The sequence below is a fragment of the Eriocheir sinensis genome, chromosome 10 (assembly GCF_024679095.1).
Source record: "Eriocheir sinensis breed Jianghai 21 chromosome 10, ASM2467909v1, whole genome shotgun sequence".
Lineage (NCBI taxonomy): Eukaryota > Metazoa > Arthropoda > Malacostraca > Decapoda > Varunidae > Eriocheir > Eriocheir sinensis.
Genome location: NC_066518.1, coordinates 4,209,540 through 4,223,526, shown reverse-complemented (window position 1 = coordinate 4,223,526; position 13,987 = coordinate 4,209,540). Strand labels below are relative to the sequence as shown.

The following is a 13,987-nucleotide window of genomic DNA, read 5'->3' as shown; positions in this document are numbered from 1 at the left end:
TACCCTGATCTTGATTAATTTCTCGTGTTATTTCGATACACGCAGAGGCCGTGTTGAGAAATAGGAAGGATTTGGAAGATAAAAGCTCGTCGGGGCATTACATAAACACTCGCCTTCGCCAGAACGGGCTGGGCCGACCAACAGGCCCCACCGGGAAGAAGCCTTGGACCGACCATCAGGATCCACCGGGAAGAAGCCTTGGGCCGACCATCAGGATCCACCGGGAAGAAGCCTTCCGGCGCAATAGGCTACGACGTAAAAAAAAAAAAAAAAAAAAAAAATCTCATTCTCTCACTCATTCTCATTTTCTCTCGATCTCTCATTCGCATTCGCCGGCAAAACCTTTCTTTGCCTGAATTAATTTCTCGTGTGTTTCGTTACACGCGGTGGTCGTGTGTGAATGTAGGAAAAAAGAGAAAAATTCTGGCATTTCAATGGTGACAGCGGTGGGGATCCTCTCCTGTGATTCCGTTGTGTCACCCCGAGTGAGTAACAGGTAGAGTGATGGTCCATGCCCTTCGAAGTTCATAGAAAATGGGAAAGCTCAACACACAGAAATCAATCTAAATAGGAATGAGGAGCCGTGTAATGCAGCGACTTGCCTGATGGGCGAGCCTCCCATAACTCACTCTGCGAGGGAGGGTACCTCTTTTGCCGACTGGTTGAAGAGTGGCTCTCCCGTCTCGCTGGTCACGGGTTCGATCCCCAGCGCCGGCAAAACCTTTCCTTGTCTGAATTAATATATCGTGTGTTTCGTTACACGCGGTGGTCGTGTGTGAATGCAGGAAAAAAGAGAAAAATTCCGGCATTTCACAACCCCTCTCAGTAATTGGTGCTTTCCTGCCTCAATACTTCCTTCTGTTTACTCGCAGTGAGTTTTGATCAAATCTGAGACGCTCTACATGTTTCTACATGCTTCTACTATGAAATTCAGAGCCAGCGTTATACTGTTTTTCGTTATTATTTTTTAACAAAGCGTCGGATGAAGTTGACGTTTTGCAGCTGTGAGTTTTACACACCTATCTTATTATGGTCAATAATAATGAAAATTATACAGAGGAAGTGTGAGGGATCACGGCGGGTGTGGAACATTTCTTCTCAGCTTCTACGGAATAAAGACAAGGAAATGCTGGTGTTTTTCTGTTAAAACCTGTATATTCATCCTTAGTGTCATATACTGCAGCAGTTGAATAACTAAAAACACATGATATGTGGAAGAAATAAGGGAGACAAGTTCATTTACGCCGACGGTCTGCGAACGAGAAATGCAATGTTTTGGGTGGAATTGCTGGCTCCGCCCACCGGCTAAGCTCCGCCCCCCCTACCCACCTTACTTCACCTCACAGTGAAGATCGAGCGACCCGCTGAGGGCCACAGTGGCCGGCCACTCCATGTATTATTCCTCCAAGGTTCGAAGCACGTTCCAATAGCAACTGGTAATTTCATTAAATTATTTAACTGAATGGCATATATTAACTCGCTTTATTTAGCAGTCATGCCTTTACGGTAAATTACTAAAGAGTTGATTACAAACGCAACTTCTGGGCAGTGAAGTAATATCTTTATTGTGGAACAACTCAACCACCCAATTACCCACGGCTGCTCCGCTTCGCTTTCAGCCCTTAATTCCTAACAATGAAGAAGAAGAAAAGGAAAAGGAAAAAAAGGAAAAGGAAGAAGAAGAAGAAGAGTACGTAGGTAAACAAACAACCGCCAGCCGCTCGGTGTTGTCAAAGTGCTTCTGAATACGTGATTTCCTCTTGTTTTACGATAAATCCGCTAACTCTTCAAGCACGCAGGAAAATACAGAACTAGACACAGCAGGAAACGGGTCCAGGAAGCCTAAAAGTTAACAGAGAACTCATAAAGGAGGTGAAAAAGGTGTGCCTGCTGCTGGGTTGGGGCGAGACAGACAGGAGGGTCCAGGCGCAGGGTGAAGTAATAAGTGTACGCTGTGAAGTAACTAGGTGTGCGTGGTGAAGTAACCAAGTGTGCGTAGGGAAGTATCTTAGTGTAAAGAAGTACCAAGGAGGACCTAAGAAGTGATACACAGCGGCACAGCTCAAAAGAAGGTAAGCAAGCAAATCAGCAGGCATGAGCGGCTTATTTATGAGACAAACTCGATTTCTTCGATAAATATGATTTACTCAACCCAGAAAGCTTATAAAGGCCTCAAGAGGCAGGTGGATGAAGTGTGCATGCAGCTAGTTTTGGGCAAGACAGACAATTGGAGACACAGTGGTCGGGGGAATTGTGGTACGCAAACACAAATCAGCAGGCAGACAATATTGAAGAGAGGGTAGCCACCTCTTGCAAATTTAATACAGTGGAGTAACAAATGAAGTTTGGAAAGTAGAAGGGGGTGAAGACCTCCTGTTAGGGGGCATGGGGGTCGAGGGTGGCAAAGCCCCCTGTTAGGTTAGGTTAGTAAGGTTATTCGGCATGCAGTGTGGCCCGGTGGAAATACATAGCACAGGATGGGACAGGGTGCCGGAAGTAGTGGGTGTACTACGCAGGACGGTGGTAACGAATGGGAGTGTGGTGGCGGCGGGTGTACTTCAGGCATTGGAAAGTCAATCATCCAGTGATTTCTGGAAAAAATACTGTCCGTAATAAAGAGCATCATATTTTGTCCAGAAGTAAACAGTCTGTCATGGAATTAGTAGGCTACCCTCTTCAATAGTCCCCAATAGTCTGTTCAGAGCATGAAGGCAGTTCAAGGTGTGGCAGATTCCAGAATTCCCATGAGTGCGGCGCTGCCAGTTCGACCACCAATTATCAGATTAGCACTCTCTCCCGGCCTACCCACCCACAACCCACCTGTTTATCTCTCTCTTTCTTCCTCTCTCCCCCTCTTGACCCGGGGGAGGGACCTAGGGGGACACACCGACCACCACCACCACAACAAGGCAACATGGGAAAAAATCGCTGCCACATGTCATAGAATTTATACAAATCCTTGTTATAATCCTAAACATCGACACTCATTGTACTATGTAGCTTCCTTTACTATATACAGAATATATAAATATCACTTTCAAATAGCACATGGATGGGAAATAAGAGAGAGAGATGCATGTACGAAGGCTGATTTGGCAGCATGGCTAGAGGTAAACGACGATACCAGCTCCACCCTGAACCGCCTTCATGCTCTGAACAGACTATAGCAGGCATGAGCGGCTTATTTAAGAGTTGCAAACTTAATTTCCAGGTTAAATATGATACTTGAATTAACCCAGAAAGCTTAGAAAGGGGCAGGCCTATCTGAATGAGGAGCGCAGTGCACTCAACTACCCCGAGCTGTATCCTTTCCACTTTGCCCTTCCACTCTTGAAATCTTCTATATTATTTTATCCTCCTTCTTCTTCTCATTGCTTTTACTTTCATTTTCTCTTTCTTGCCATCTTAGATGTTTTGGGGATGCCAGACAGGCACCTTATAGTGTCTGCATCCCTCCCTTTATATTTGATTTGTCTCTTACAAAAGTAGTAATAATGATAATAATAATCAAAGGCCTCAAGACAGACAAAGTCAAAGGCTTAATATAATAATAATAATAATCAAAGGCCTCAAGAAGGTGGAAGAGGTGGCCATGCAAATGGTTTAGGTTAAGCAGAATGTGGGCAAGGTAGAGAGTCAGAAATCCACCAGTTTTTAGTAAGCAAAGGCTAGAAAAAATCACACATAGCAGGAGATTGACTCAAAAAGTGTAGAGTTGTAAGCACAAGAAGGGAGAAGAGGCATGTATCTCCCCAATTAGTTTGTTGGCAGACAAGCAGAACTTATGCCAACCAGACAGGCAGCAAGAGATCCCATAGTTTTATAAGTAAAGACATGACAGGTACACACATCAGAAAACTTAGTAAGTGATCCAAGGTCTCAGAGAGGAGAGAGAAGAGGTGCAAGCAGTAGGTTTGACAATAAGCTGAAATTAGGTACTTTGTGAAGTGATATTTAGTAATTGCAAAGATTCAGTGGCAGAAATGACTCAATAGTGGCACAGTGTTAATTGTATCATTTCACAGACACCCAAGACGAGTGTGGTACCATAAGTCCGTGTGAGTGGCTCCTCCTGCCATGGGCCTCGAACCTGTCACCAGCAGCAAGGCTGGGACAATTCGCTCCCTTCTCATTCGGGCCTGGAAGGAGCGCTGGTCCGACCTTCAATGGGGAATACACATCAAGACGGTAGGTCTCTTTTTCTCTGCCTCATTATGATATTTCCCTGCCTTAGAAAAGTTTCACATATTATTTCATACATAAGGAATGATTACCTTGCTCTTTGTTTTAGTAGTTTAAGTTGTATACTGTCCTGTCTGATATTTATGAGTTTTAAATGATCAATGTGCATTGAGAACTTTATCGGTCATCGCTGATGTTGGCAATAGTAACGGTCAAGCTGGTATTAAATACCAAGGAAAATTAATAATTTCACATGCTTGCAATATGATGGTATTCAATCACTAAATTGCATCCAATGTCAGTTAAAGGCTCAGTCCTACTTCTGCTCTTCTTTTTATTGCTTTTGTATTTAAAGAAAGACTTTCAATTAGTTTCTACAGTTGATGGCAATATTTTCCTCATATGTACATGCCTGACTTACCATACTAATTTTTTGACTTGTCACCTGTCTTCATGATAAAATTTGTTATTTTGGGACTAGTATTTTGCTTTCTTCTGTATGCAAAATAAGTTTCTTAGAGAGAGATATATATATATATATATATATATATATATATATATATATATATATATATATATATATATATATATATATTTATATATTAGAGATGTATCGGATATCCGCATCCGCATCGCATCCATGAACATCCATATATTTTTCACATCCGCATCCGCATCCGCATCCGTAGTTGTGATAAACTGAACATCTGCCTCCGCCTCCGCATCCGCATTTGTGGTGAAATATACATCCGCATCCGCATCCGCATCCGCTTTCTATAGAGGATGTGTGGATGCGGATGTGTTTTGTGTATTGCACAACCTATAGATTATAGAGTAATATATAGACACGCAGTTGCAGACTAGCAGAGTAGTAGAGTACTGCCTGGTGCTTACAGACTTAGTGTTCAGACAGAGCTTAGAAATGTGGAGTAAATTTATTGATGTGTGTCTAATGAATTAATTATCTAGTAAAACTAAAGCAAATAATATCACGGATTCATTTCCTTTCAAACTTACACAACGTAATGTGTCTAGAATTTAGGGGAAGGCCAGGAGGAGGGGGCGAATTTTACTTAGTGACTATGAAGTACAAATACATAGTAAATAAACTGCAAACTGTGAATGGTGGAATGTTAGATACTTAGTAACAACAGATGAGTGAGTCACTGTGTGTGTGTGTGTGTGTGTGTGAGGAGGGTGAAGAGGGAGATAGAGAGGAGGCTTATCATCCTTGCTTGTCACCTTCACCCCGATGCCTTACTGCTGGAGAGAGAGAGAGAGAGAGAGAGATTGTAATGTGTGTCGTGTGGCTGAGTAATGTCGTACATTGCAGTCTTAGACCTTATTCCCACTTCACACGGTAGAATTCAGTGCTTCTTCCTTAAATACTTTTAATGCGAATGTTTCCATAATTATACAAATAATAATATTAAAAAAGATATGAACCGGCAGCGCTGAGCTCTTCTTATCGCACGAGTTTTCCTGTTGTCGCCTGTTTCCCCTGATACAGTGAGTTGCCGATGAAAAGATTTTCACAGAGGAAGGGTAATATTAGCTATTGTTTTATTATTATTATTATCATTATTACTGTTATAGAGGGCTTTTCGATGTATTTCTTACTAGAATTTAATGCAATGAAGCATTAGAATAAAGTAATTTTCTTTTCACATTTGCTAAGCATCTCGAAAATTTATAATACTGATCCATAAGTTGTAAACTGGCATTCTGAGCATAAGTCCTACACAGTACACTGGCAGCTAGGTCATCAGTTTGGTAAGAGTTTGCCTTCGAAGGAAGAAGTACTGCTCCTTCCTTGCTTTGCTCCTCGCTGATAATACAGTTTGCCAGTGATGGTTTAAAAGGATATTATAATCAAGTTTACAAAGCCTTATTGTTCTGTGCTGACTGCTACAGCAGCTGAAAAATGGCGTCACATAGCAGTGAAGTGTGGAAATATTTTATGAACAAGTCAAGTGACCTAGCACAGTGTCTGTTGTGCAAGAAAGATTATTCACGAAAGGGACGTGGAACCACATCTTTGAAAAACCACTTGAAATCAGTGCATAAAGAACAGTTTGAAGAGTTAATGGCAAAAGAGATAAAGAAGTTGGAAGAAAAAATAAATATAGAAAAAACACCTTTGCAAAAAGCAAAGACAGATGCTAAGCAAAGGAATGTTGCTGAGTATTTTCAGAGTGCAAAATTATGGGATGCTTCTAACCCTAAGGCAAAGAAACTGGATAAATGCATTGCAGAAATGTTAGTCATGGATGATTTGCCTTTCAGTCATGTTGAGGACATAGGATTCATGAGACTGATGACTGAAGCTGCTCCACTATACAGTCTAAAGCAGCGAAATTTCTATTCATCAATGATATGTAGTGATATGTATGAGTCTGTTTTCAAGAAAATAAAAGAAATAATTGATGAAGTGAAGCAAGACAACAAACTTTCCTTCACAACTGATGTGTGGTCAGATACCTCAGCAGGTGTGTCATTGCTGAGTTTAACTGCACATACCATAAATAAGGAATTTGAAAGAACAAACTTTTTGCTAGGTGCTGAACCACTGGAAGAACGACATACAGGAGAGTATATTTCCAAAATGTTTGATGATATGCTGATGAAGTGGGACATATCTCGTACAAATGTGCACTGCACTGTGTTCTGCGTGATGCTGGAGAAAATATTAACAAAGCTGTGTTTCTCTCAGGTGTAAATAATCTGGATTGTACTGTGCATAAAATACAGCTGATTGCTAAAACTGGGTTATCATCACATTGTGATATAGAAAACATGATAAAAAAACTCGTAGTATTGCTACGCACTTTCATCACTCAACTATGGCACAAGATGAACTTCAAAAGATTCAGGACAGGCTGCAAGTACCTAAACTCTCTGTTATTCATGATACACCCACAAAATGGAATAGCACCTTACACATGCTAAGAAGAACACTAGAAATAAAGGAATCTGAGTGTGTTTATGCTACCAACTCCAAAATCAAACAGCTCAGCAATACTGAGTGGTTGATTATGCATAAATGTGTACAAGCCTTACAACCTTATGAAGATATCACAAAAAAACTTAGTGACTCCACATCAACAGCAGCTGAAGTGATTCCACTTGTAAAGTCCTTAAAACACACTCTTCAGCATACCACATCAGTAGTTTCTAACCCTGTTGAAGAAACTCATACTTCAGATACAAGCTCTGAAGATGAACCAGGCTCAGGATCAGTGATTGAGTTAAATGAAGACAGACAAGCAACACAGGCAGTAAACTTCATGAAAGAAGCAATGCAAGCTGATGTTGAGAAAAGATTTTCTTGGATTGAAAATGAAGATCTTTACAGAATTGCAACATATATTGACCCAAGATACAAGAGTAAATTTTTTTCTTCATCTCACGTCACTGATCAAGTAAAATCATCACTTGCCAGAGTATGTGAGGAGCTTCGACAGACGACTATTCTAGAAGAGGAAGATGGAGAACCAAGAAGGAAACGAAGAAGAGATGATATGAGTGAAACACCTACCACCTGTGGAACATTAGATGAAGCAATGACCTCTATTCTTGGCTCCAGCAGTGATGATGAAGCAGAAAACTCATCTGTAGTAACTTTACTCATGAAAGATATTGAGAAATATCACAGAGAGAAAAGAATAAGTGGAACAAGTCAAGATAGTTTGCAATGGTGGAAGACAATGAAGACAGTCTACCCTGATTTGGCAAAGGTAGCTTGCCAGTATCTCTCCTGTCCACCAAGTAGCGTTCCTAGTGAGCAGCTGTTTAGTAGTGCTGGCTTGATATATGACGCTAAGCGCAATCGGCTTTTGCCAGAAAAGGTAGATAAGCTACTGTTTTTGAAACGAAACTTGCCCATCTTGAACTTTAAATATTAAGTAATAAATATGTGTTTATAGTATCAGTTCAATCAGATGGTTATAGATTTATAGTTAACCACTTTCAAAAGGGTGGAGGTTGGGGAAAGTGGTCGGTGGGATGCACGACGAGTTGGGTCCACGTCCCGCATCCTGGTAACGCACAAAATGTGTGGCTGAAACTCGTCATAAAACTTTATTGTAACAAAAAGTACTTCCACTTTACTTCCACTAGTATACTCTGGAACTCCCTTCCTGCGTCTGTATTTACGTCTTCCTATGACTTAAATACTTTCAAAGAGAGAAGTATCAACTATTAAGACACCATTCGAACTCATTTGGCAGTATTTTGGTTCTCCCATCTTGTTTTTATTTGTTACGTCTCCTGTCTGCATGGTCTGACACTGAAACAGGCTTTTTTTTTGGGGGGGGGTCCTCTCGGTGAGAACGTTTGACGTAAAAACATCCGCATCCGCATCCGCGAGGATGTCATATTTTGATATCCGCATTTGCATCCGCATTTTAGTAGAGACTGATATCCGCATTCACATTTGCATCCGCAAAATGACATCCGCATATACATCCGCATCCGCGGATGTCTGAAATTCGACATCCGATACATCTCTAATATATATATATATATATATATATATACATATATATATATATATATATATATATATATATATATATATATATATCTGGTTTTCAGCTATCATGTGTAGACTGACTAGCCTCTTGTAGTCTCCATAGTTATATCTTTGTGCATCCTTTTATATTCAATGTCACAGGTGTTGCCCCGGGCAGTGAGCGGCGACATCTACCACCTGGCTGATTACATCCTCCAGCAGGCACTCATGGGTCCCCTGCCCAACACCCTCATCCTCTCCTACCTCAGACACTCACTGAGCTCACAGGTGAAAACACTTCTCTTCTTGTATACATTTGTATTTGAATTTGCCTCATCAGTTCCTCTCCTCTCTTTTCAGCCTCTTAAAGTCTGCTGCAATACTGTTTTCCTTGGTATATTCTACTGCTATTTTCATGCTAACTGCTTTTTTGAACTTGTTAACTGTAAGTATTTAAATCTCTTGAGTATAATGAGTAGCCATGCTGCAAGACTTTCTGCTCAAACTCATCTCTGTACGGTCCAACTCCCTAATGCACAAGTTAACCAGTATCTTCATTTCTCATCCTTTTTTTGAGTAAGCTCTGGAACAGCCTTTCCATTGTATTTACCTTCCTATGACAACTCTCTCAAGAGGCGAGTATCAAGTTACATCTTGAACTAAATTGTTCATCTGCTGTAGAGTTTGTTTTTCTTTTCAGCAGCATCTTTTTGGGCATTTTGTTGATGTTATTTGTACTGGTATGTTTGTTTGACCCTTAGAGTGCCTCCTTAACCTGGTAGCAGCGACGGGCCAAATTTGTGGCTTTACCGTGTAGCAGTGACGGGCCAAATTTGTGCCATGATATAAACCCCCCAAAATAGATGATACATAATCTGATCACAAATGCTTTGATATATATATTATGAAATGGTTTGTGTGAGGGGTGATTTTTTCTCATTTTTCTCGCTTGGGGGGATCATTAAGAAACATGATCTCCGCTGCTACCGGGTTAAATATAAAAAAAAAAAATGTTTTATTCTCTGCAGATTGTTTCATACGGAGGTGTGATTGAAAGTATCAGCAAATATGATGGGCTGCACAAACCCCACTGTGTCCATGCACTGCTCACCCTCCTACAGTCCATGATGGTGAGAAGCTGCTAAAGTTGTGTATTAGACTAAGAAAATATAAGTTCCTTAGTCCTGTTATTAGATCATCATTATCATCATTATCATCTGCCATTGTGGGTCCCTGTACAAAAGGTGCTTTTCCCAACTCTCCATTCCTCCCTCTTAGTGTGGTCCATCTTGCCCTGGCGAATGTAGATAATTTCATCCCTTCTCCTGGTCCTTTGTCTGCTCTTGATTTCTGCAGTTCTTGGATTGCCACTCTGTTACTTTGGGTCTCCATCTGTTATGAGTTCCATCAACTTCTATGACTCTACTAAGCCCATTTCTTATCCATCATTAGAATAACTTTAACCTTTGTTCTCTATTCCATGGTGTTACATTCAGCATTTTTCTTTCTATGCCTCTTTGTGCACCTTTTATTTTTCTCATTTAATATCATGTGAGAGGCCAAGTTTCTAAACTGTATGTTAGGACAGACAGGATACACAGATTGTATAACTTTCACTTCAGGGTTGTCATCATCCATCTCCAAATTCTCAGTGATCTTTTAACCTCTTCAGTACCATGACGCAGTATATGAGTCATTTCATCTCTCGAACCATATCCTAGAGACGCTGTATGTGCGTCATGGTCATTGGACTATTCTACGTAGTCTGTAAAACCAGGATATGGCATGGAGGTTATGTTTTGTCTGCTTGTATTGAAGGGGTTAAATCTCTTGTCTAAGCAGCCAGCTTAGGTACTATTATAGACAGCACCACAGGAGGTACATGGGGTATATTAGTGTAGTGTAATTTTGGTGGACACTATACATTTGAAGAAGACTATCCTCCTCTCTGTTTGTCTTGACCATCGGTGGGTACAACTTCACCAACATTGTTACTGGAGATGCTCCTCTTGGAGCAAAAATTTGCAAAAAAATCCTTTTTACCCAGCAACACTAATAGAAATGGGAACAATTTAGTGTATACATACATGGTATACAACAGCTGACCATCAGGTTTCACACCCATAAAATGTAAGAATTTTTTTTATTGAAATTTGAGCTGAACTCATAATCCTGCTTTATTGCCAAATGTGATTTTGCTAAATAATAATGTGTGTGAAATGCAAGTGAGCACTGTACTGAGAGTGAGTCAGTGTCAGAGTCTCATATTCATTCCATGATGTTCAGAATTAACTTTTAGTTGTATATAATTTCTTTACTTGTGTCTCTAAAGAAAAGTGTGTCCTGCCGGGGGAAGCCAGAAGACTGCCTGATGCTGGCCACCTCAATTGTTAATGGAGTGAAGTGGCTGGTGCAGGTGAGGAGCACAGTAGTGCTTTATTTCTTTATGTGTTTGTTGTGTGAACCCTTTGAACTTTTATTGAATCAGTGTAGAGATGAATGTCTAATGATCCAAGAAATGAGAAACTTTCCAAAGCTACAGTGAAAGATCAAAGAGGCCTAATTTCCACTCTAGGGATTTAAGAAGAAATAGTCTTAGTAAGTTATAACTGATTTTTATGAAAAAAATATAACATTATTATTATTATTATTATTATTATTATTATTATTATTATTATTATTATTATTATTATTATTATTATTATTATTATTATTATTATTATTATTATTATTATTATTATTACTGTTTTTGTGATACTATTTATGGTGGTGACAACTGTCGTGCAGGTGATGGGGTGGACGACACAGCAGCTGCTGGACCTGCGCACAGCCCCTGAACACTCTACCAACCTCAGCTTGGCTGCCTCCATCCTCCTTGACATTCTCAACTCCTATTTCCTCACCTGCATGCTGGAGATTGGTCGTCAGGAAGAACCAAGTAAGCAGTTCTTTTTCCATATGACTATCAGATACTGTTTTGTAGAAATTTAATCACTATGAGTCCTCATCCTTTTATTTTTTTCATATTTTTTATTTTGCCTCACCTTTTCCCATTTTTGTGAGGATAGACATCTGAAGATGTTCCTAGGCTACGACTTATAAAACTCTTCCTCCTCTTTTTGCACCTTACTGTAACTTTTACACAACAGGACAGTGCCATTTGCAGACAAATTACCAAGTCAGTAAATAGTTCATTAAAACTCAAACAGTCTTTTTAACTTCTCATTTTTACTGATTTTTTCCTCCTTTTCAAGCACTTATCAGCCTTCTGTTTAATCAGCATTTTGTTTTCCCATGTTGTGTATATTAAAATGACTTTGTGTCTCAGGTACATGGGGAGGTTGTGTGAAGAAGATGGTGGAGGTGGAGACCCTGTTGGCTGGCTCTGGAGGTGTCATTGAGAACAAGGATCTTCTCATCAAGAGTGTCTGGTTAGTACAGTAAACCCCCGTGATATCGCGGTTCAGTTTTCGCGGTCCCGGTATTTCGCATTTTTTCTGTAAGACCTATTAATTTTGATATCGCGTGTATTTTCACCATTTTGCGGCATTCCACAGTATTGTTTATGAGTTTAAATCTCGCGCGTCACAATAGAATGGCCGTATGTACCGATTCAGCCAATCAGAGCGTCGGTGTTGTTTTCTCGGTCACTGATTGGCTGTTGTGTCCTAGAAGCATCTCGCTGCTTGGCATCTCGCAGGGAGAGAAGCTGTTCGCCTTGTTCTGTCTCAGCTAGTTCCACGTGTCTCCCTACAGTGTACAGTGTGTTTCTATTGTTTTAAAAGTGTGTTTAAAGACCTTAAAAGGCTTTTAAAAGTACCGTAAAAGTTATAAAAATATGCCTAGGGTGTATTTGAATAGAGTATTTCTATATCGCGGATTTTCACTTATCACGGGTGAGTCTGGAACGTAACCTCCGCGATGGAGTGGGGATTAATGTACACACAGTCATCAAAGCTGGCTTGTCAGTTACCCTTTGATTTTTTTATGTATTATTTTTAATTAGTGGGAGAGTTCCTGGACAAAGTGCTAAGGCCAGGCATTCATTTGTCCATGATATATGGTTACTGTTTAGTCCTCTCAAGATGTGCACATCCCCAAGCCCCCGACCAGCCTGTGTCCATGAGTTGAGGGTCCTTAAACACATGACAAGCAGCAACCAATAGAAAAACAACAAACAAACAAAGCACCTACCTTGTGAAATAAAAAGTATCATTACTTAGAGACAGCATTTATAAACATATTGACTTAACAACGGTGATCACTTTGGGTTAGTTAGATTAGGTCAAGAGTATCTTCAAACACAGAACATAGCAACCAATGATAAATATCTACACAGATCCCACTTTGTTAGACAGAAAATGTCATTGCATAGAAGACATATGTGAATTTGTTGAATGCATACAGGACTGTGATGAATGTTAGCTAAGACTTGAAAAATTGAGGGAAGTATTTCATGAGCGTAAAGTCAAGCCTTGTCTCTGCCTTGCCCTCACACAGTCAGCTGCGTGACCACCAGCCTCTAGACAGCATTGGCAACAAACACAAATTCAACAGCAGCGTAACGCCGATGTGCCATGCCATGCACAGCCTCGTCATGCTTGAGGTCATCACTCACACCACACGTGAGGCCTCTACCTTTGCCCACCAGTTGCTTCTGCTGCAACAACTCCAGGTAAGTAAAATTGCTTCCTCTTGAAGTTAAAAGTAAAGTTGGGGACATACATTATAGCTGCGCGTGGCCTCAGTGCTCATCTTCATCTCATAGGCCATTGAGCATGTGGCAGGTGAGAACCCATTACCCCCAGACACAGAACAAGTGCAACATCTGGGTTACCACAGTTTACCTTCCCCAGGTTTCCATTCATCGACCTGCCCAAAAGGGAGGATGAACAGCTGGGTGGGCTGTGTTGACTCCCCAGACTGGGATTCAAACCCAGTTCTGCAGATGAGGTGCTGATCTAAAATTTTCAGCATCTATTTTTCCCTTGCAGGGCCTCAGCACCATGGAGCTGTATCTGGAGCTCCTGCGAAGTAGTTTTCTGGGTTTGAGTTGCCCGGAGTATCAGCCGTACCAAGAACTGAAGTGGGTCGGCTTCACTTTCATCAAAGTCCCCACCATCCTGTACACCATTCATGTTGCTCTTAGTGGTAAGTATTTATATATTTCTCCTATGTAGTAGTGCATTGGATATAAACTCAATATAAAAGCTCTAGTATAAACATAAAAACATTAAGAGCCAGCATGAGGTCAGTCAGCCTACACATGGCAACTCCTGTAAATGTAACATG

The 13,987-nt window shown here is 40.6% G+C and overlaps 1 protein-coding gene across 4 annotated transcripts in view; it reads left to right on the top strand.

Annotated features, from left to right (window-relative positions):
- Window positions 1-1,678: 1,678 nt before the first annotated feature.
- LOC126996466 (mediator of RNA polymerase II transcription subunit 24-like) overlaps window positions 1,679-13,987 on the top strand; it is a 22,549-nt gene continuing 10,240 nt past the window's right edge. The window contains exons 1-9 of one of the 4 annotated variants that reach the window (XM_050856934.1): window positions 1,679-1,881; window positions 4,026-4,188; window positions 8,858-8,983; window positions 9,724-9,825; window positions 11,028-11,111; window positions 11,483-11,633; window positions 12,024-12,126; window positions 13,196-13,370; window positions 13,690-13,846. In XM_050856934.1, the coding sequence (XP_050712891.1) occupies window positions 4,078-4,188; window positions 8,858-8,983; window positions 9,724-9,825; window positions 11,028-11,111; window positions 11,483-11,633; window positions 12,024-12,126; window positions 13,196-13,370; window positions 13,690-13,846 (1,009 nt within the window). In that variant the 5' untranslated portion in view covers window positions 1,679-1,881; window positions 4,026-4,077. Of the gene's footprint in view, window positions 2,073-4,025; window positions 4,189-5,936; window positions 5,956-7,699; window positions 8,031-8,857; window positions 8,984-9,723; window positions 9,826-11,027; window positions 11,112-11,482; window positions 11,634-12,023; window positions 12,127-13,195; window positions 13,371-13,689; window positions 13,847-13,987 lie in introns of those variants that run through there. The other 3 variants (XM_050856933.1, XM_050856935.1, XM_050856932.1) reach the window with 3 other exon arrangements.